General features: G+C 40.7%; 1 protein-coding gene and 1 long non-coding RNA gene across 10 annotated transcripts in view; both read right to left on the bottom strand.

Annotated features, from left to right (window-relative positions):
• The window catches only part of B3GLCT (beta 3-glucosyltransferase), a 46,963-nt gene extending 39,993 nt beyond the window's left edge, over nucleotides 1-6,970 (bottom strand). The window contains exons 1-2 of the mRNA XM_052671135.1: nucleotides 6,758-6,970; nucleotides 214-275 (exon numbers count right to left, since the gene is read on the bottom strand). Of these exons, the coding sequence (XP_052527095.1) occupies nucleotides 214-275; nucleotides 6,758-6,845 (150 nt within the window). The 5' untranslated portion in view covers nucleotides 6,846-6,970. The remainder of the gene's footprint in view (nucleotides 1-213; nucleotides 276-6,757) is intronic.
• A 6,744-nt stretch (nucleotides 6,971-13,714) lies between these two features.
• LOC128074864 (uncharacterized) lies at nucleotides 13,715-22,517 on the bottom strand. 9 transcript variants are annotated; one of them, XR_008203485.1, is made up of 6 exons: nucleotides 22,439-22,517; nucleotides 21,897-22,023; nucleotides 20,278-20,450; nucleotides 20,111-20,184; nucleotides 17,939-18,055; nucleotides 13,715-15,535 (listed from the first exon to the last, which is right to left on the bottom strand). It is a non-coding gene; the product is annotated as an uncharacterized LOC128074864 (long non-coding RNA). The 9 variants fall into 9 exon arrangements; XR_008203488.1 differs by lacking the exons at nucleotides 21,897-22,023; nucleotides 22,439-22,517 and adding exons at nucleotides 17,106-17,208; nucleotides 20,695-21,313; XR_008203489.1 differs by lacking the exons at nucleotides 21,897-22,023; nucleotides 22,439-22,517 and adding an exon at nucleotides 22,274-22,290.
• Between the last annotated feature and the right edge of the window lie 223 nt (nucleotides 22,518-22,740).

Below are 22,740 nucleotides of genomic sequence, written 5' to 3'. Positions count from 1 at the left end.
CTAGCAATGCTGGAAGACCAGTGTAACATACAGTGTGTGTCCCACAAAAGGTATCTTAAGAAGTCTGACACACCAGAAGGATGTCAAGCAGCAGTTCATATCACTGAAGTCACTGATCAAACTAATCCATGGATGTAAACTTGCTCTACACATTTATAGATGAATTTATAATGGCTGTAATATGTTTCTGCTTTGGCAATTAAAATTTATTACCTGCAGCACTGGTACTTCAGCTTTATCTTCTGCATCTTCAAGAACTGCACTTAAAGCAAAACCTGAAAGAAAAAGCAGACATTTTTTTTCAAATTATAGGAGCTTGTTTTCATACGTGACAAAGCTCTGAAGCAAAATTATTATTATTATTATTATTTTTTACATTAAATGATACAATTTTGATGATAACCTTAATGAATATTCTGTAAGAATCTGTGTTTTTAATACCTGGCAATTCTATTCCTATGCATCGCTAGGAAAAGAAGTCACTCTGATGTGAAGCCAATTTATCTTGGTTAGGTAAATCCCATACAAAAAAAAGAAAAAACACATCTGTTCAGTCATTCATTCACCTAACACCAGCATAATGTGCTGTCACATGGAGGAATCTGTAATCCTCTCTGTCTTTAGGCTGAAGTTCAGATTATCAAAATGGAATCACAGATACGATATCACTGAGGTAAAACTGTGTCAAATTTGAAGATGGTTATTTTGCATCTTGAATGCTCTCTCTGAACAAGTTCAGCTGCTGATGTCTCAAGATCCAAACAAATATTTAAGAGACCCGAAAGAGCTAATTTACACCAACCTAGTATCATCTAAAATCTTTCATACTGACACCACCCTGTGCATATATTTTTGGATTGCATTAGACAAAAAATCATAAGAAAAGGTTTTATAATTTTTTTGTTCCTTTCCTGCTGATGCAGTCTCAGCAATTTGTCTCAGTTTGCTCATTTGCAAAGCAGTAATTCTATTTTAAATAAGAAAACCTAAGATTCTTCATAAGGATTCTTTTTCTTAAACTTACTAAAGATATGCAAATTAAAGCTAATTACCATCACTTGAAAGGAATTAAAGGTCCTATTAATCATGATCAAGAACATAATTTTCTTAAAAACTGAGAAAAACACAGCACGTTAAAACAAAGTGCTACACTGCAATTTTAAATTATTTACCATTCGAAACTGATTTCAAAGTGAATTACTAGCAACTCTCAATTCCTTAGACTGGAAAACAGAAACATAGGAAAGGGAGAAGTTGTTCAAAGCCTGTGATGCTCCATCTCTGGTTACCTACAAGACTCTGTTCTTCCAACCGGGGACTGAATTTCATTAAATACCTTGGAGTTGTGTAATATGGTAGACTTGCATTAACCACAGCCAAATTTCAAGACAACATCTAGCCAGGAAGAAGAAAACAGTGTACAAATAGGGGCTGTGTGTGTCAAAATATTCATGGAATATTTTGTACTTCTATTTCAAAAGGGCACAGTAAATATTTCAATCTTACTATTATATCCCTTGCTGACAGCATGCTCTGATCATCACCTTCCCTCACACAAAGCAGATCCACACGTTCTACTAGACACAATCCGAATTACAAGAACAAAACAAAACACCCTTATTTTGGGAAATGTACTGATTACACAATATTAGCATGAAGAATAATCACCCCATAAATTTGGCTTCTTTGCAGAGCTGCATGTAAGCAGAATTTTCACAACATTCAGGTTTTATTACATAGCTGAGGCACGGCGTACAGAGACCTGAAACAGCCATGATTGACAGGAGATGCTGCCTCTCACCATAATATTAAATAACCCATGTCACACAGCTTCTAGAGTTTATAAAATATTAATGTCCTCTATTCTTGAAACAGAACAAACAATATTCAGATAACCCTGAAAAAAAAGAGCTATTCCTATTATTTTTTGAGAGCCCATAATCGTAAGAAAAGGTTCCTTTTCTTATTTTAATAACCAACTTCATCTTTGCATCACAGATCCACTGAATACTTGAGGTTGGAGAGGACCTGCAATGATCACACAGTCCAACTGCACCAGTCGAAGCACGGTAAACTGGAATAGACTGTCCATTATCTACTAACATTATCTACTAACAGTATTTCCTAGGACACAGATAAATATTAAAAAACTTATTGTCCTTCATGTATTTGGAAATGGTTCCTGGGATTATTTGCTCCATCCTTTTCACTAAAGCAACACAGATTCTTGACCTTCTTAAAGACAAGCATGATATCTGCTCTCTTCTAGTCAAGAAGTGGCCATCTATCAAGAGCTGCCATGCAGTGAGAATGTCAAGCTCTGTCACCATTAGCAGATGCCTCCCACCAGGCCCCATGATTTCTGTATGTTCCATTTGCTTATATGTTCCCCTAAACTGGTACTTCTTAAGTCTCCCTTGCTCCAGACCCTCCCACAATTTTTATCACAGCCCTGGCACTGCTAACAGAAGGTCTTAACAGTAGAAACCAAGGAGAAGAAGATTTTGAGTTCCTCATTCTCTTCCACACCCATTCTCACCATCTCACATCACCCATTCTGTAGCAAGCCCACTTTTTCCCTATTGTCACTTTTGCTGTGGATACACTGTAGAAGCCCTTCTTGTCTTCCACACCCCTCACCTTCAGCTGGGCTTTTGTCTTCCTAAGCAAATCACTGCACACACAGCGTCCCTGTATTCCCATGGTGACCTGATCTTATTTCTACCTCTTGCATAGTTCCTTTTTTGAGTTTTACCAGGAACTTTCTCACCCATGTGGGCTTCTTGCCATCTCTGTCTGCCACCCTGTATGTGGGAATGGACCACTCTTGAGCTTGCAGCAGGTGAACCTTGGAAATCAACCAGCAGTCCTGGACCACTTCCCACATCCATCTTTCTGTACTATTGAAGGGGCAACAGAACTAATAAGCCTGGCTAAAAATGTTTTTTGTTGTAGCTGTCCTTACATATAAGGAAATGTCAACACTGACACATACCATTTATTAAGCTGAAATCTGACAGTGATGAAGGTTCAGTTTCTCCATGTGCCATTATTCTTACTCTCAGTGGTTCCAGACACACAGCTTCCCACTCTTTTCCAATGTATAAACATATTGAAATGATTCTTTATCTTTTATGTTAAATGTAAGAGTACATGTAATTTTTTCCCAAGCTGATGCATTTTGAAGATGAGACAAGAACTGTTCTGATTATTTTTAAACTACTGAGGAACCATTCACTGATCAGTCTGCCACCATGAAGCCTCAGGATTCTTCAACAGCAACTACACTTTTCATTCAGGCAGAGCATAAGATTTTATTTAGCAATGAGTTTGCCACAGTCCCTCTACAACCTTATCAGCAAATCCATTATGCTCACACAATATAATTTAATATGAGCAAAGCAGTCTTCAGAACTACACAGGTATGCACTTGTGGGGTAACAAGTCTACCAAGATGAAGTGTTCTGGCTACGCAATCTGATCTATCAGCCTGGAAAGAACTATCCTCTTCCAGAGATTTACTAGAAAAAGGGTGAAGTGTAAACAAGATTCTTAAGACCAGCTGGTGTAATGCTTACCAACACAGGTAGTCTGGAAACACAGTGCCTAGGAGTCAATGACCCTCTCTAAGACAAATCCATCCACCCACTTTTCAAACCCAACTACGTGCATGCAGGCAGTACCACACTAACTTGTGTAACACACAAACTGCAAACACTGTGGAAAGCACGTTTTCTCATTTTGCATACATTACACAAGCACAAGGAGTGACAACCTATGTCTGGGAGATTTGAGATGCCATGTTAAAAAAAAACAAAACAACACAACAAAACAGTAACTTTTCCAAATATCACTACTAGTTCAGAAAAACGGGTATTTCTTTCAGCTCAGACTTCCCTATGAAGGGCACCAATCTCTGCAGCTGCAGTTTGTCTGCCAAAGTCAGAACGTCCTCCAATCCCTTTGAGTTTGTTGGTGCAAGACAAACCTCAAGTGGGCCACTGACTTATCCAAGAGCATACAAAATCTATTAACAAGAAGAAACCGACTACCTGGTAAAAGTTCAGATTCTGTGGCCACCACCACAATGAAAAAGGCTACGGTATAAACTGTACAACTGCTCACAAACAAAGTTATCTGAGGAGAACAAAACAAAACAGCAAGACACTGAGTATCGTAATGTTGTATTTCTCTCTTGGCAATTTAATGCACTGTGCACATTGATGTCTGTTAGCACACACAGCTATTCATACTGGCAAAAGCAGCCAGAAGCTGAACATGTCAATTGCCAGCCCTTCCCTCCTAGTTGCTCATGAACTGAGGCAAAGAAATTTTAGGCAGATTTTAAAGCTCTTTCTTTTCATCAATCTTATCTTTATTTCCTTTGGAAGTAGGGATAAAATCAACTGAAAAAGCTGGACAACATTTCTGAATCAATTTCCACAAAAACTAGAAGCTTAATCAGAGAATGAAATATAAGCAGCTTCAATTGCGAATTATTGTTCTCAAGTGTCCCATTATTTCAGCTGGAATTTTTGTGAGTTAGGAGACTTGTTTATGGCACTATAATGTGGGGGGGGTGGGGGAGGAAGATGAAAGGAAAAAAAAAATCCAACCGTTTATTGTTCAGCAGCTGAACTGCAGGAATATGTGCCAACAACTAGGAAAGTGCAGGTAAGTATTGTAGCACTAAAATGCAATACATTGTGTAACTATAATGTTACAAAATCATATTGTAAATGCAGAAGTAATCCCCTTTTTCAGCACAGTGCCCCTTTAAGCATAAGCAGTTTTCAGGTATCTACGATTATATATGGAAAAGATGTTAAAAACTGAGTTATTTCCTTTGATTCCATAGTCAAAATCCATTTCAGCACAAAGAGCACGTGCCTGGCATCTTCCTCTTTGATGGTTTGATTCATGTCTGTCCGAACCCAGAGTCATTCCAAGCATCCCACCAGGCTGTGGGTCGACTTAAATGAGCTACAGAGTAACGATTTTATGACTTCTATACAACAAATGTTCCACTGGAACAGGTTGCCCAAGAAGGTTGTGGATGCTCCATCCCTGCAGGCATTCAAGGCCAGGCTGGATGGGCTCTGGGCAGCCTGGTCTGGTGGTTGGCAACCCTGCACACAGCAGGGGGTTGAAACTCAATGATCATTGTGGTCCTTTTCAACCCAGGCCATTTATATGATTCTACAGAAATCACAGTAACAACCTGCAGTCAAATATGTTGTGCTCAATGAACAGAATACATAAAACAATCTCCCTAGACTTCAAATCATAATTTAATGAAAAGCCTATTTTTGTTTTGTTTGGGGATTCATGGTTTCCCCATGCCTTAATTTTCAAAGAACATAAGTCTACCAATCGGCATGATTCCAGAGAAAATCTGCACTGCCACTGTTAGTCAAAGAGATAGGATCTTCCACAATTAGACAGCACAAGAGCCTTAGGAGGCAAAATAAATTAGCTACGTGCATTTACATGCAAGTTTTTGTAACACATTTTCATTGATGCTGCCTTAACAACATCAAAGACCCTGATGGAGCCAGGTAAAATGAAGACTAGAGAGAAAGCAAGGGGAGGGAGTAGAGGAGGTGATGCAACAAATATCCACATCTGAAGCCTTTCATAAAATAAAAGCAACTCAATTTGTTTTTTTACTGTATTTCTTTAAGCTCACGAAGAAGGCAGCTGAATTCATCACTGTGAACCACTGAAAAGCCAGTGAGCACTGCATACACCTGTATCATTATAAAAGGTGACCAAGAAAAGCTGTGAAAGAAAAGGCATCATCACTATTCCTTCCAATTGTCTGAATACTATACAAACAAAATCATCTGAATACATTTTCCCATTCTGCAAGCTGCCACCTGCAAGCTGGATTTTCTACAACGGTTTAACTGCTAACAGACACGCTGCTTCTCTTCTGTGAAATGCAGTCCAAATTATTACTTTTCCATGGACAAAGTTGATAGTTTTGCAAATTTGCCAGCTGAAAAACATATGGTATTTATTAAAGGGAGAATTTGAAAATTAAGTATTTTTAAAGCAGAGGAAAGCCCTGACACTACAAAAAAGCTTCAGGTGGATGGATTCTATAGTAAGATCAACTAAAGCAAGAATCCAAGCTGTTAGACTTCTGCCTTCTAGCTGTAAGTATCCACAAAAAACACATCTATACATAAATGCACAGGGAAAATTGAAGCTGCCCTCTGACAGTCAGAAGTTATGTGTGCTATAGCACCGGAGCAAAACTACTTGCTCTAAGAGTGAGATGCAGCGTTAGGAAGAGCAATAAGGTATCAGGACTCCAAAACTCAGCCTGCGTGGGTAAAACGAAAAATGTTCTGCAGCCAAAAAGCCAAACATCACCCTTTACTTTGCTGGAAAACGGATGTGCCGGTACGAAGCTTTATTTTTCCTTCACGCTGACACTGAACCGCGCAGCGCTCCCCCACCGCGCGCTCTCGGCGCTATCTCCAACACGAGGACGAGCGGCCCCGCGGCGCTTCCGAAGCCAACCCGTAGCGCGGGCAGCCGGGTGCCGCTCCCACGCCCGGCCCACAACAAACTTCAGGGGAAGGGGCACCTCCTCCACACGGGGCGGGACGACGGGGCAAGGAAGCCGCCGCGACTCCGCCATGCCCCCCGCGTCCGGCTCCGTCCCGCGCCCCTTTCCCGCTTCCGCGCCCCGGCTTCCCTCCCTTCGCCCCGCCGTGCCGTCCCGCCTAGGGCCCCGCACACTCACCCCGGGTGCGGAGCGGCGGGAGGAGGAAGAAGACGTGGGCGCAAGCGGCCAAAAGGAGCCAGCGGCTGCGGCCGGGATCCCGAGACATCTTGGCGAGGGCCGCCGAGCCGCTCGGGGCGGAGGGAGGAGGAGCGGGGCGCGGAGCGCCCGCTGCCCGCCTTTGCCGCAGGAGCGCGGGCGAGCGGCCTCCGGCGGGTGGCGGTACCGCCGCCAGCTCCCTCCTCCCCTCCCACCCCCACCAGGGCCCGGCAGGACCGGGCGCCAGCGCCGGGAGGAGGCGGAGGGGAGGCGGAGTGCGGCCGCGGCGCCCTCTGGCGGACTACAGCGGATCCGCCTCGCTAACGAATCGCTAACAAATCCCCGTTCTGGGTTACGGACTGAATACCCGGCACGGAAACCTAAACCCCTCCTAGTAAGTGTAGCTTCCCATAGCCATCGTCAAACGTCAAGCATCTGTTACCAAAAGCAATACATGGTGTCTTTAATTCTTAGTGCTACATTAAGAAACTGGAAAATTTCCATAGAACGTCCTCCAAAAAGGTTTGTTTGTTAAACAAAATGTATATGTTTTTTTAATTATTATTAGCTTCATCTCTCATTAACAAATCTAAATATCAATCAAACGATATTCAGCACTCATATAGGATCATGGTCCAAATTAGCAAGTTGCCCAATACATCTCTAAAGCAAACCTCATGCCATTACCAAACAGGAGCAGAGTGCTGGAACAGGCTGCCTGCAGGTGGTGGAGTCTCCTTCTCCAGAGATATTGAAAACCCGCCTGGATGCCTTCCTGTGCAACCTGCAGCAGTGAACCTGCTGGGCTGGGTGATCTCCAGAAGTCCCTTCCGACACCTACAACTGTGAATCTGTAAACCTTCAGGCAGCCATTTCATAATTACCCATGCAACAAGATGGCTCTGGCGCTGTCCTCACCAGGAACAGGCCTCCAGTCATACATCGAATATGCAAGGCCTTGGCGCTGCTGCCAGTCAGTATTGCTCCACGTGCACTTTCTCGACCTGCCTGCACCGCTATTTCATTTTGTTTCACTGAGACAGCCTTTCCTAATAGAACAAGTGCCCAAGACCAATTTTACAATTGCCTATCTTTGTTCAGCTGCAGATCAATGAAGAAAGATAAAAAATATCGAAACTTGTTCACAAACAAAAAATGACCCCCTGCGGATTGTGGAGTGAGGATAAAGAAGCCACCAGCACAAACATATTCCTGTGAAGAACTGCACAGGCTGACAGCTTGCTGGACATGCCTCCCATCAGAAAGGAACTGCCAGCCTTCAGACCCAGAGGAGCAACAGAAAGGTGAACTTAACAGTAGGAAAAGGAGTAGAGAACAAGCAGTGTTCTTTCTCCTTCTGTAACAATCAGATTTGTAATAATAATGATAAGATTATTTGCATTTCATTTATACTAAACAAGAAATGATTGGCTTCACTTACATGTAAGGCATGGTTTCTCTTTGCCTTCAAACACAATTTTGAGTGTGACACCCAGTGCCTCTAGGGAGAAATCTGAGGGGCAACCTCATGGCTCCTCAGAGGGAGCAGAGGGACAGCGCTGATCTCTGCTCTGGTGACAATGACAGGAACAAGGACACATGGAGCAGTGTCAGGAGGGGCAGCTGGGGGTCAGGGAAAAGTTTTTCACCAGAGGGTGGTGGGCATGGAACGGGCTGCCCAGGGCAGTGGGCACAGCCCCGAGCTGCCAGAGCTCGGGGAGCGCTTGAACAACATGGAAATTGGATTTGGGGTGGTTCTTTTTGGAGCCAGGAGCCAGACTCAATGATCTTCTTGGGTCCGTGCTAACTTGGGACATTCTATGATTCTAAGAAATATTTCTCATACTGGGTACTTACAGTCATGAATTCCAGTCAGGTGTGTGTATACACATTTTCCTATCAAATACAGAAGATTTCCATCTCTCACACTCCCCTCCTACCAACCCAATTATTCAGTAAATGTTGATCTCACTTGTAAACCATAAACTTTTCTATTTTCAAACCAGTAAGCCCAACAGCTAACCTGAACTTTTCCTAGAAAGTCTGTATCTTTTAGATTTACTGCATTAGTTTTCTGACAGATCAAGCATTCAATAGGGTAACTTAAGTAAACCAGAGAAGTGATTTTGAAGATGAATGGAAAACTTTTCACCGTGATAAATGTTCTCTCTCACTGCAAGTTCATCTGTGTCACTGTAACTTAGCAGAAGACATCACACTTCCCTTTATATATCAATAGAAATATAACAGGCAGACTTTCTTGGGGGAATAGACTTGCTTAATCTATTTATATATCCACCTTATATTACAGGATATTGAAGAGAAAGGGAAAACAGGACACAAGAGTGAGCAAATCCAATTCATTATTTGCCTTACAGAACAATTTCTTGTTGCTGATTGAGTGCCTGGCTTCAAGAATAATTATTCTTATGCAAAAGAAACAGACACCTTCATAGGATGTCTCACTGTCTGATTATATGCACATGCTCATTACTAGGAAAAGAACATGTTCAGTCATCCTTCCATTTCTAAATCCATAACGATATACATAAAATGTGTAAATCCTCCTGCAGATCACGTGTATCTCAGTTGACTGTTTTTCTTTATAAATTCCAGAAGTGTTTCCTGCCCATTCTCCTATTCCTTTTTCTCTGTTGGTTTTCTTTATACCAGTCACAGAAATCATGCCCGCATTTGGGTTAAACATGATACTTCCCACTTTTTGATGTTTTCCTGCTCAGCGAGACAATAACAAAAAAATCTTCTGTTCAGATGTTATCAATGTTTTGGTTTCTCACAAGTAGAAGAGAAATTTCACTAATACCTTCACTCAAAAATAGAAGTCACACATGAATTGTAATATTATCCAACTGTTAAGAAGATCACTTCAATGTTTTAAATTTTATGTTCAGGGTTGGGAGGAGGAAGAAATAAATCTTCTTCTTCAGTTCTACTGTGCATATAAACTCAGTTTATTTGTAACCACTCCACTGGGAATTTCCATCTCAGAAGGGATGAAAATAATGTACGTTCTGGTAAGGAATACAGAAGTTCAGAGCAACACTAAGCTTTCCTTCCTGATAGCATTACATATGTCAGTAAATAACTCAACTGTAACACTGATGTAACACTGATGCTGTGCCATCTTTGAGATTAACTGAGGAGAATGTAAATCTCAAAGAAATCACATCAGATACACATAAATAAAGTTAGACATATTAAAATTATTTTGTACTTTATCTTTCTTGCACATTTTTTCAGCCATTAAATTTAACTAACTGTATTTCAGAATGTCCTCAGAAGTGCTCTGTGGCTTTTTTATTCTTCCTCCAGAGTCACCACGTTGGCTACAGTCACCTGTACCCCTCAACTTTTGGAATCTCTGTTGCCTTTGGTTTTACTTCATAAGATTATTTTTTAAATTGAATAATTTAATTAGAAATTTACTTAGCTTCAGAACTATTTGAAATGTTTTTATCCCATAAGACATTGACATGATGATTCAATTATAAATTATTTTAGTCCAACATTTTTGAAGAGCTACAGTATAAACTCTTTCAGAATCTGTATCTGCTGACAAATTGCTGTCATGTTAAAACTGTGGGGAAAATGTATTATTTTGATTTCTTGAGACTGTTGGGTGATGAGAGCAAGATGATTTATGCATCTGTCTTTACATTGCACACAGTCAAGGAGAAACAAGGGTGATAATTCCATAGGCAAGTATAGAGGACTGAAGCTTTTCAGCCTTGATTATATGCCATGGGCTTACTGCCCACTCCTTTGGTCAAATGAACAGCTTGCCTAACAGAACTGTCAGACTTCATACTCTTTCCTATTTTGTCTCCTGCTGCTTCCATCTGACACAAAATTGCCTGTACCGAGCATATCTGAGCTCACTGTATTTTCCCTGCTGAAGTACAGCTATTGAAAATAGAAAACATTAGCCCTAAATTACTTGATAATCTTTTTTTTTTATTAATATACAAAAATATTACTTGCTTCAATTGAAAGAGCAAAAATATGGTTGAACATTGGGGGATTTAAGTGAGCAAAACCGCGTAGAAACAGAATGCATCCATTTATTTTGAATAGCTTAGTGGCCATATCGACTACTTGCCCTTTCTCGTATTCCTTCAGGAAAACAAAGAGTAGAATTGCTTCCTGTTTCCACTGTGCACAAAGTCGTAGTGGCAAAGGGGAAAACAAGGTGAATTGCTGAAGGAATGTTGCAGTACATAGTCAAATAATATCTTCTGATTCTGATAGCAACTTTCCTGCTATTTTGATGGGCTGTAAATAATGGTATTCATTCAAGCGTTGACTAAATTGCATTAACTACTGGGATTACTGCCTCAACATGTCATGCTCTTCACAGATGTCTTCCACATATTTTTGTATTACTTTACTACTTTTGCACTGCCAACTATGACAGTTCAGGAACAAAGTCAAGAGTTGCTATGCCATTCCAACCATGGCAGCAAAAAAAAAGAATAATAAGACTTCCTGGCAGTAGGACAGACAAGCAGGCATAGTAACATCCAGAGATGTCCAAAGAGTGTGCAATATCCAAAGTAGATTTTAGTCCAGGAAAAATCCATCCTGCAAGATGATAATGCCAGAGACTTTGGGGTTTGTCTATCTCACAATTTTCAGTGATAGTAATCCAAAGAAATGCAGCAGGAGTTTGTATTCTGCTCAGATCACCACAAGGAATGGCAGGAATATAGGAGCTAGTTTCTTTAACTGAAATAACTTTCCTATGAGCCAACTTGGATGTGCACAATAATCACGCCGCAGAACAAGCAGGGTTGGAAAAGCTTACTTGCTAGCAGGTAAGTCACTGCATTTTACATTTTGCGTAACTAGGTTAGGCATGGTTTTCTTATGGATCTTTGCAGCTACACTGTTCCATAAATACTTCATTTTTATCTTAAGAACTTGACACTAGAGATGATACTTGAGAGGAATCTCATCTCCAGTTGAGTAACTTAAGTACCAATGTCATTCTATAGGAACGGACATGCTCATAACATTCTGGCACATACAGTTTAAAACACCTGCTGAGTTTCTTGGATTGATACAGAGAACAGCGTGTAGAAGAACAATTTTTCCATGATCATTAGCAGCCAGGAATATTTTCCCATGTAGAGTATTTTCATGTAGAGTAAGATCATGTGGTGATCTTAGCAGAACACAAATTCCGGCTGCATTTCTTTGGATTACTATCATATAGAGTAAGATAACAGGAGGGAGTCCAAACCTCATAGATCTCAAAAGCGCTTTTGACAGTGACATCCTAGTGTTACATTCTGCCCTGGTATGTGAAGCTGCATCACAGAAAATGACAAAATACAGCAGTTACCTTCACACTGATAACTCTGGGCTACACAGGCAGCTGCTGGCCTTTCCAGTCACAAACAATTCCTGAGGGGGTGCACCTTCAGTTTGCTGGGTAACAGTCAAAACCCTGGAGAGAAAGCTGCCATTCAAGAGGCCTTAGACAAGCATTAAAACAGTGCCTTGTGTAGTTCAAGAAAAACAAATGCAGAATTCTGCAGCTGGGTCAGAATAACCTCATCTAATACCAGAAGGCTGGGTCTGACTGGCCACGGAGCTCAGCTGGAAGAGGCATGGGAGTCCTTGTAGACAAGATGAGCAATGCCTCCGTGTGGTAATGAAGGTTGAGTGTACAAAAGGCTCCATTGGTAAGTGGTGCAATCATCAGGTCCAAAGAAGTGATTAGTACCCCTAGTCATTATTTGGAGGCAGCATCTAGAGCATTTTGTATAATGTGGGGCCTACCAGCTTAAGACAGGATAATAAAGCAATGTAAATCCATGGATGGCTGCTGAGTTGCTTAAGGGCATGGAGTACATGGTGCATCAGGCAAGTCAGGTAACAGAGTTTGTTCAAACTACAAGGGAAAAAGAAAACTAAAGTAAGACTAATTGCTGTCTGCAATTACCTAGTTGGAAATCTAGAGATTTTGCTCAAAAAGTGCACAAGAGAATAGGAGGTCACAGGTTGTGGCAAGGAAAATTCCACACCACAGCTAGACCAGGTTGCCCAGGGCCTGATTCAGTCTCACCTTGAAAGTCTCCAGGGCAATTCTAAGTTTGCTAGCCATGACTTACATCCTGATGGCTTACATCACCTGATAATCATCCCTTGACATAAGTAAACCATCTTCTTTGCTACAGAAATAGTTTTAATAACCTGGAAAGGTCTTCTGCATCTTGATATTTGCTTAAGGTGAGCACCTGTGTAACCCTACTGACATAGGTAAAGGGAAACAAGGCCTGAGATAGTTACTCAGATAAGGGACTTATTGAGCAAAACTTACAGTAGGAACCAGAGCACTCCTTCCAGGAATTTTCAGTTATGAAATGGCCCTTAGGAGCCGTAACAGTTTAGTGTCACTTCAGAGCAACTACAGTTACTGCAGACCAGCTTAGCCTCAAGCTGTTTTAGATTATGTCCATGAGCAACCGCTCACTTAGACCTACATCATTCTGCTTTTGATTGAGAAAACCAGGTGGAACTGAAGCACAAAAAACACAGAACGTCACTTGCAGGGTCACTTATGCACAACACCATCAAATAAACAACAAAGATGAGATAAAGTCAAAGGATGTTTAGAATACTGAGGCCAACACCATAAAAAAAATCCTACTGAAATAAAATACACAGTCCTAAATTTAAAAAAAAAAAAAGCTCAATTAAGACTCTGGAAAAAAAAAAAAATTGTTTTGTGGACATTGCCAGTATGCAATGCTGCTTAACTGTAGTAAGAAGACTTAACATAAATCACTATTTACAAAAAATACAAAAGAAAGATCACAATTTCTGAGACAATTCTTATGACATGTACAGTCAAACCCAGTAACTAGAGTACAGAAAACAAGTGATTTGTTGAATTTTACCTAAAAAGCCACAAAGACTTGGTGTGTTGGGTCTGGCCAGGATGGAGTTAACTTTCTTCATAGGAGCCCATCTGCTGCCATCCTTCCACCCAGCACATCCCAACACTGAGCAAGAAGTTGGGAGGGAGCACAGCTGCAAACCCTGACCTGAACTGGCCAAGGAGATATTTCATACCATGTAACCTCATTCTCCACAAAAAAAACTGGGTTGGAGGAAGAAAAGGAGGAGGTGGTTCTGATTTCCATTGTGGCCACTGCTTGGAGACTGACTGGACATTGCTCTACTATTAGACATTCTGAAACAACTGCAAAACTTAGTTCTGTACTTTTGTTTCAAATACAGCCATGAACTGAAGAAAAGAAAAAAAAAAGATTAATCCAAATGTTGTATTCCTTTTTATTTGTTTATTCTGTCCCACACTAGTTAAAACCATATGGCCAGTCAGTTTTCAAAAGGCATTATCTGTCTATTGGCAAAATTAAACTAATAAAAAATGCTTGTAGTTATCTACAATTTGAATATTTTGTTCTGTACAATACATTTAACCCAAGGAAAAAAAAAACAGATACTGCAGCTAGAAGAGGTACTTGTATACCTTATACCAGTAATACATTAAATTTGAATGTGGTGTACATATCTCCCAATCTGTAATAAATTTTGTAACATGAAGATTAAAATCCAATTAGATAGACTAAATTGTGTCCTAAAAAGTAAACTACTTAGAGGAGATTTTTCATTCACAGAAGTATATAGCAGTATCCATGTTAGCTATGTCACCAATGAAAAACATTTCTTAACTCAGAAATCATTTCAAACTGAAGTAAATGAGAATAAACTACACTGGTCTAAAACGTGCTTTTTACATTAGTGGACAACTTCATTACAAATGGCTGGGACACAAACACACAAAAGCAGATTGGATGCAAAGCACATTTTCCCATTTGCTGTAGAAAGATTCACAGAGAATCTGTAGATTAGCACTCGAAACAAAGAGTTCCTTAAACTAAGCAACATCAGTTCTTGGTCAGAAATCTACTGCTATTTAGAGCAAGACAATTACTAACAAAAATAAATAAATGAAGGAAAAGAAACATAGCTATTACTTCTGGATTTTTTGTTTGTTTGTTTGTTTTTCCACTTGCCTTAGATAGTTACACTACATGGAGAAAAGAAGCTTAGCCAACATAGCAAAATTTAAGATAGAAGGTATTTGAATTGTTTAGTGAGGCTATAGTGCCCCCCAATGTCCACAAGCTATAGACAAGGTTGTTTACTGATTTGAGAGAAAGGGAAAACCAAACAAAACTACGAAATGCTTACTAATAATCATTCCTGTACATCATGCCTGACTTAGAAGTAAGATTGGTAAGCGTGGTAAATTTCAGAAAGGGCCAAATATTTCATATTTTTTTTGTCCCAGCTAGAATTCTCTGTAAAATGATACTAGCATAGCTCAGGTAGTCAGACAAGCTGTCAAAACCCATTTACCAGCATTGCCTATGTTCACTGTTGCTTTAGTTTCATCACCTTTTGAGCTCATAGAATTTGAATCTCTCAGCATGTTCCAAACACTATAGGCACTTTAATGTGACACTATGAAAATCAGATCTCTTGCATGACAATCCATATTTCATCCACTGAATCATGAATCCAACCCATGCTCAAAGGATTATTTATTTATTTTAAGGAAGACAGCCATCCATAACTATAAAGATTCAGATGAGTTTATTGTTTTGGAAAAGTCCACCAGGAGATCAACGAGAGTTAAACGCATTCATCTCACTTGCATTTTGAATTTTGCTCTATCTTCATAACTATCTTCATAAAAATCACCTGTAAAAGTAAATACAAGAAACTGCATATAACAAATCATATTTACACAAGCATCCAGATCATATGAAATAGTCTTGTTCTAAGATCTGTATTTCTAATATGATGATCTGATGAAGTTTTTCAAATAGAATCACAGAATCATAGAATTGCTCAGGTTGGAAAAGACCTTAAAGATCATCAAGTCCAACCACAACCTAACCACCCTACCCTAACTCTAACAACCCTCTGCTAAATCATGTCCCTGAGCACCACATCCAAACGGTTTTTAAACACACCCAGGGATGGTGACTCAACCACCTCCCTGGGCAGCCTATGCCAGTGCTTCACAATCCCTTCCATAAAGAATTGTTTCCTGATGTCCAACCTAAACTTAACCTTGGTGCAATTTGAGGTCATTTCCCCTCATCCTGTCACCCATCACCAGTGAGAGGAGACCAACTCCAATATTACTTCATTCATGCTTACTAGTCGTTCTGACAGCTAAGGATTTATTACTTTGTCTTTACCACAGATTCATAACTGAATCTTCTGTTCACTTAACATATAAAGAAGCTCCTTGATAGCCTCTTGATGTCCAGAATATACTCAATATTTCTTAGTCAAGCATATTCTGTTAAAAATAAATAAATCGTTTTCATAAGTCCTGGATGTACCACCTTCGAGATTGTTCTGATGGAGGAAGAAAGCAATCAGAGCTGTTAGAGTACTTATTCAGTGTGCTGATTTTTAACTTTCAATACATAATACTCAGTGGATTTTTTAAATAAGGACAATTTGAAGTTTTAAATTCAATGAATCACATAATGGCTCGGGTTGGAAGGGACCTCAAGGATCATGAAGCTCCAACCCCCCTGCCACATGCAGGGCCACCAACCTCCACATTTAACACTAGACCAGGCTGCCCAGGGCCCCATCCAACCTGGCCTTGAACACCTCCAGGGACGGGGCATCCACAACCTCTCTGGGCAGCCTGTTCCAGCACCTCACCACTCTCTCTGTAAAGAGCTTCTCCTGGTATCCAAACTAAATCTTCCCTCCCGTCAGCTTAAAACTATTTCCCCTTGTCCTGCTGTTATCTACCCTATCAAAGAGTTGATTCTTGAAACATACTAACAGTTTTCTGTGATAGAATGCTTAAGATAGAATAAATTAGCCATTATGAATATGACTAAGTATATATTCTAAGTATAGCCATAGACATGCTACAAATGCTGGAAGAAAACCTTCCAGTAGCCCATTTCTTCATGACAAATGTTTGCTTCGTTACAATGACAGCAAAGAAATAGCCTATCTAATAGTGTATTCTTAGGAAAAAAATATATTAAAATGTTGGACTTGTCTAAGTGTAGACACACACAGTACTATGCCCACACACTTTGAAAGATTATTACACAGAAAGATTAACTACAGATGCAATAAAGACATGTTTTTTCCAAGCATGCTTACTGTAAACTGTAGTGTAGTTGTACCTTGTTATCTACCCTTCTGCACCACTTAGTCAATACATGTTCAGTAAGCTCTTAAAAAAAAAAAAAAAAAAAAAACAGAAAAATTAACTACTTATACTAACTTTGTACTGTTAGTATAAAGAATACTGATATTTGTCCGTTTTCTTGTTTTTGTTCACATAAAAATCAAAATTTGGACTGTCTTTGAAGTGGTTGGGGTATTTTCTAATGAAAAAACAAAGTTTGGATTAATGTCAGAAATTCTTAGCAAGTACATGTCATACTAATATTGCAAGTGTTATTTTTAAAACCTTCTACCACAGCCAAAAGCACAAGAAATCTGCATAATCCCTGCACAGCTCATTAGCACTGAGTCATACAAAGGATACATAATGATTTGGCAGCATATTGCCAGATGGTTTGCAATCAGATCAAGTAGTAATAGTTTGCTATCAGATCAAGTAAGTAACTTGGCTTCTTTTTCTTCATTAACATCCCTCCCAAATTGTCATTATATCACTTTCATTTCTATTTTTTGAAATAACATTCAGTTCCTGAGTGGTTGACAGAAACTTTGGTGTTTCCAATCCACACTGACTCTTGGCTTTGCGATCTTTTTTACATTTCCAAAAGCATTTATTAATTGCATTTAGACACAAGAGAGCTTATGCAATCAATTCCTGTATTTACATAAAAACTGTTCAACACTTCACTCCTTCCCATTAATGATGTGCAGCTGGTCACTACATGAAATTTGTTTTGCACCATAATCTGATCATCTTCTCTCTCACTCAAAACACTTATTGTGTCCGAGCAACAGGAAAACAAAAGATTATGAGGGCAACGCAAACAGACAATCACTCAAGTTAATGTATTTGAGATTCATGAATACTTAAGGCTTATTATTATTTGAATGCTTTTGAACCCAATTGTATAGCTTCAAGCATTCACTTACCACACTGTAGTAAGTTTGAAGTACAAAGCAAATAGTTTCATTGTTCTTTTTCCTGAAGTTTCCACGTTTTCCATTGTGAAAATCCAGTTGAATAAGTGAAAATATCTACAAAAACATCTATATATTTAAATAAGACTGAAAAGTTTACAATAACCTTGGTACTATAACTTTTAATTTACCTTCTCCTTCATTGCATTCTTTAGGTTCACTGTTTTAAAATCCAAAGAGACATTAATGGTAGTTTCCCAGCAATCAAATGAAACATTTACAATCACTTCAGTTTTAAGGCATTCACATTGATCTCAGAAGAAAGGCCTGCTCCATTTTAACCCAAGTTTTACTGAGGGGAAAAAGAAAAGATCACAGAAAGCCATGTATTCTGACTATAAAGCTGTTCTTGTGTTAAAACCTCACTCAGAGCATCAGGAAGATAAAGCATCACCCCCTTGGTTACACCGGGATTTGGATCCATGCTACGCTGAGTGTTCAAGTACGCTGAAACGTGGGCAGAGCCATGGAGTCACATGAGTTTCCAGTGAAGTTTATTTACCTTACTCCAGAAGCTGCACATTTTGTTTGAATTGGATATTCCCCACACTAGGGATGCTCTGAGGAATGCAGCTCAGCTGTCAGCCTTGAGAAGGTAGTACCCATTGGTGGCTGTGCCTTAAGCTGATTGCACTGTCACCTCGGTGACATATCTGCTTCATTCTTTCCTTCTCCAGCATAAGTATGCGGATCAAAGCATTAACAAAGGTAATGCTACCAAACATCATCATGAATACTTCACATACAGAAGAGGCAAAAGGCCAAATGAAAACACTTAGCTATTTATAAGCATAATATGTTACTTATTGCTTCATATAGTTGAATTAATGTTTGGCATTTCCTAGTACAGAGTATATGATATAATAATATACATATATATTTCATGTTATAATGTAATATTGATATGAAAATATATGTGCTTGCAAATCCCCACAGCATTTTACTTATTACTTTCAACTGTTCCACTCAAGTTGCAAAGTGTTTATGTACATGAAAGTGAATATCAAACACCATTAACACAGTGACATGAAAATAAATGTTAAAAAGAGCTGCAGCACAGCATTGTACAGGAAGGGAAACTACTGGATCTATGTCATATTTCTGGAGAACCATGACCCTAGAGGAATACCAGCCTGTCTCTGGCAGAAGTAATGATCTCAAGTGACCTTTACCCTTTTAAAACTCAGTTTTGGTCCCAAGAGGAAAAGAACCCTCATCTCATCAGGTTTGCATTAAAGGCCTACTCTGAAGGACAGAGATTGAGATGGTGCAGAAGCTCAGACTGACCAGCAAGTCCATTGAGTACTATCATAGGAGCCAACTGCTTGCAGATACAGCCGTGGTAAAGCTGGGGCAGGCAGCCTCCAAATAGATTAGAATGAAATAGCATGGGCTGGAGGCAAGCTCAGCCCACAGATGGGAAGTGAAACAAACAAGAAATCCCTATAGAAATGATACAGATATACCTATTTACTTCTAGTGGAAAGTATAGATGTTGCCTGCCTGTGCTGGGATGGCCTTTCCTGTCTTCTGTTTTATTTAAGACATGAAGATTATGTACGGAACAGTACTGGGACAGTAAAGGCATTGCTCTTTGTACACCTCAGTTTTTTGGGCCCTTGGAAACACAGCAGAAATCCTAGGAACTCAACAGATTCCTGCGTTATGTTCTGCGGCACTTTGGCCATCCTCAGGGTCATTAGCTAGTCTTCTTTGAGTAATGCTTTATAATGGAAATATTCCTTGTATATACAGTAACGTCATTCTAACCACATCACAAGAAAGTTTACCAACATTAGGTCTCGTGTAACAGATGAAATCACCTTGTTCCCAAATCAGATTCTGTTTCTTAACACACATCAGTGCCTTTAGTTCTGGTAGATGCCACAATACAGAACATCCAACAAGGAATACGAAAATAATTCTTTAAAGGCCTGATCAACTACTATTTTAAAACATTGTCTGCGCTGCTGATGAAGACCAGATTGTTTTTTTCCAAGTTAGAGTGTGAACATGTTTAAAGAAACCCTTAACTGCCACAGCCACAAGAGCACCTACACAACTGAGGAGCAAAGGAAAATCCACAATACATACCACACTCACCAAGCCACTCACCTCACTTACCATAAGCCAAGCATCTACGTAGGTAAAACGAATGTTGATCAGCCTACCAAAATATTCTGTCTGTGCAAGGCATCCTTAAAAAGATGAAAACATTGGTCAGCAACTTCCATAGTCTGCTAGCGAGCTGCAAAAGCTAGCACACTGCAAAAGCACAAGGGTTGACATACAGACAGAGTATCCATGTGTATGAGTCCGAGGTCTCACTGAACAATACGAATATGAACAGCAGGAGCTTTCTCTTCCAGCAGCATTATGATGCCAGTTTGCTTTGGAGGTACAACAGGGGACAACAGTAAAGCATGTTCCTCATCCAGCCCACAGCCATTTAGCAAGTGCTGATCTAACAAAGAGAAGGCATAGCATTGGTTATTCTCAGTTCCTAAACTCACAAGCATTGCAACAAAAGTAAGCCCCAAAGAAAATTAACTACAGCATTATCCTCCCCTACCCCAGGGCAGTTAAAGTGTCCTTACATAACCCATACTATCTCTAGGTAGGAAGGAGAGACAATCACATAAGAAAAAAAAAGAACTAAGGTTTTGGTCACCTCTTACATCCCCCCCTACTTTCCCAGCACCACTCACCCTTCTATAGCAGCACAGATACCAAGACTCTGTCAATACACACTTCTGCTCCAGGCCAAGAAAAACTTCATTCTTTTACTGGCATCCCAACACACTGAAGCCGAAGCTCGCTTACTGCACCACACAGCACTGCGCTAAGCCATCGGATAGATAGATGGTGCCAGCAGAGCAACTTCCAAATTCACTGTTGAGCTTAACATTTTTCTCCCTTTAGAGACCAGCTGCAAATCTGGGCAAACAGTCAAGATTTCCGTATTTCTCTTCAAGGATAAACAATTTACAGCAAAGGATGAAAAAGCAAAAGGAATGTTTGGTATCTACTTTTTTCATCTATGGCGACGCTTAAACTAGTGGTTATGCTGTATGTTTATCATTCACCACAGCAGGATTTTCAAAACAATCACTCAAAATACTAGCACACAGCTTCTTGCCAGATAGGGCTGTGGCTGATGTACAGATGAATTATTAATAACATGACTGGATTTTCACCCAGCCCTAAAGAAGTACAATCCAGGATTCAAGAACATACAAATTCAAGGAATTAGTACATTTGTGAGGAAGACAGAAGTGTTTTCAGCATTTCCATGCCATCCAATAAAAAGTAGGTTATTTAAGCAAATGAAATACTTTGAAGAAATCTACCTTCTTGCTGAAAATAGCAAGTGCAGCAGCATCAGGAACAGGCACTCGGGGTTTGGCCATCCTGTCAGCTTATTCTGAAGTTAGAAATCACAGCCTCAGCTAACAGCCACAAAACAGCCCGAGGGGATTTTCAGCTCTCTACCTCCTCTGACAGAAGCATTATTTTTAGCGGACTAAAAAAAACTCCTCGCAAATAATACACTCAAGAAAGGCTGAGGCCTGACAGAAAACTGAGCGCTACTCCGTTAGGAAGCAAATCTTTAGCAGAGACAGGTTGCTACAGCACAGCAGAAAGGAAGCAGGGTCAAAACATCTCCTTCTCTAGAGATGCTCAAGACCTGCCTGGATGCCCACCTGTGCGACCTGCTGTAGGGAACCTGTTTTGGCAGAGGAGTTGGACTCAATGATCTCTGGAGGTCCCTTCCAACCCCTACGATTCTGTGATTCTGTGAAAATACTGCTTTCCCCTCCGACAGAGGAGGACTGAGAACCCTGAATGCACCCACTTCTCCCTTTGGCACAGGGAGGTAAGGGAGGCACGCTGACAGCACACATCTCACCTGCATACCTACTGTGTTTCCACGGGCAATGCTGGAGGCTGGGACCCGCCCAGAACACACAGCCCAAGCTTGGCACATAGCAGACCTTCATCTGCAGCGGGACGTGGCACTAGACAGATAAAACCCTCTTTTAAAAGGGCAAGCAATGCAGCACACACACACCTAACGTGCTCTACCACTTTCGACTATTCCTGAGAGTTTTCTAACAGCAAGGAGGGGAAACACCTATCATTAGGCATCCCCAGCTGTACAAAAATAAGCTTCCCAGTGAGCTACAACAAGGACTTTGTTTCAGCCAACCTCTTTTCTTCCCCTCTCCCACACATACAGGCTCAGCAAGGTACAGACCCCTCCGAGAGCCGAGCGCAGGAACGCACCCAGTGATGCCCTTAAAACCCCAGCGGGCCACCGTTATGGGAACGAGGGGCAGCCCTCCCCCCGCCAGTCCGAGCCAGCCCAATGCTCGCGCCCCCCACAGCACAACAGCGCCTCAGAACCCACGCGAGCACCAACAAACGCTCTCCTCTCACGCACCCAACCACCGCGCCCAACAGCCGAGAAACGCGCCCAGCCCGCGCTCCCTATCCCCCGCCTCTCACATCTGGCCACGCCCCTTCTGTGTGGCCACGCCCCTTTCCCGCCTCCTCCCCTCGTTCTCCTTTCTGAGTTGGTGGCGTCGGCAGTCGCTATGAGAACAGATGACGTCACGGGGCCCCGGCGCCGCTGATTGGTCGGAATTGTTCGAGAACGCCGCCGAAGGCGGAAGCGGAAGCCGCACGTGGAGCCGGTGAGTGGTTGCCGCAGTTTCTGGAAACTTCGCCTCATTGTCATATTTAAAGCGGCG

This window comes from Tympanuchus pallidicinctus, unplaced genomic scaffold, assembly GCF_026119805.1.
Source record: "Tympanuchus pallidicinctus isolate F22 unplaced genomic scaffold, pur_lepc_1.0 scaffold11, whole genome shotgun sequence".
Lineage (NCBI taxonomy): Eukaryota > Metazoa > Chordata > Aves > Galliformes > Phasianidae > Tympanuchus > Tympanuchus pallidicinctus.
The sequence above is the reverse complement of the archived record's forward strand: the minus strand, read 5'-3'. Positions and strand labels throughout refer to the sequence as shown.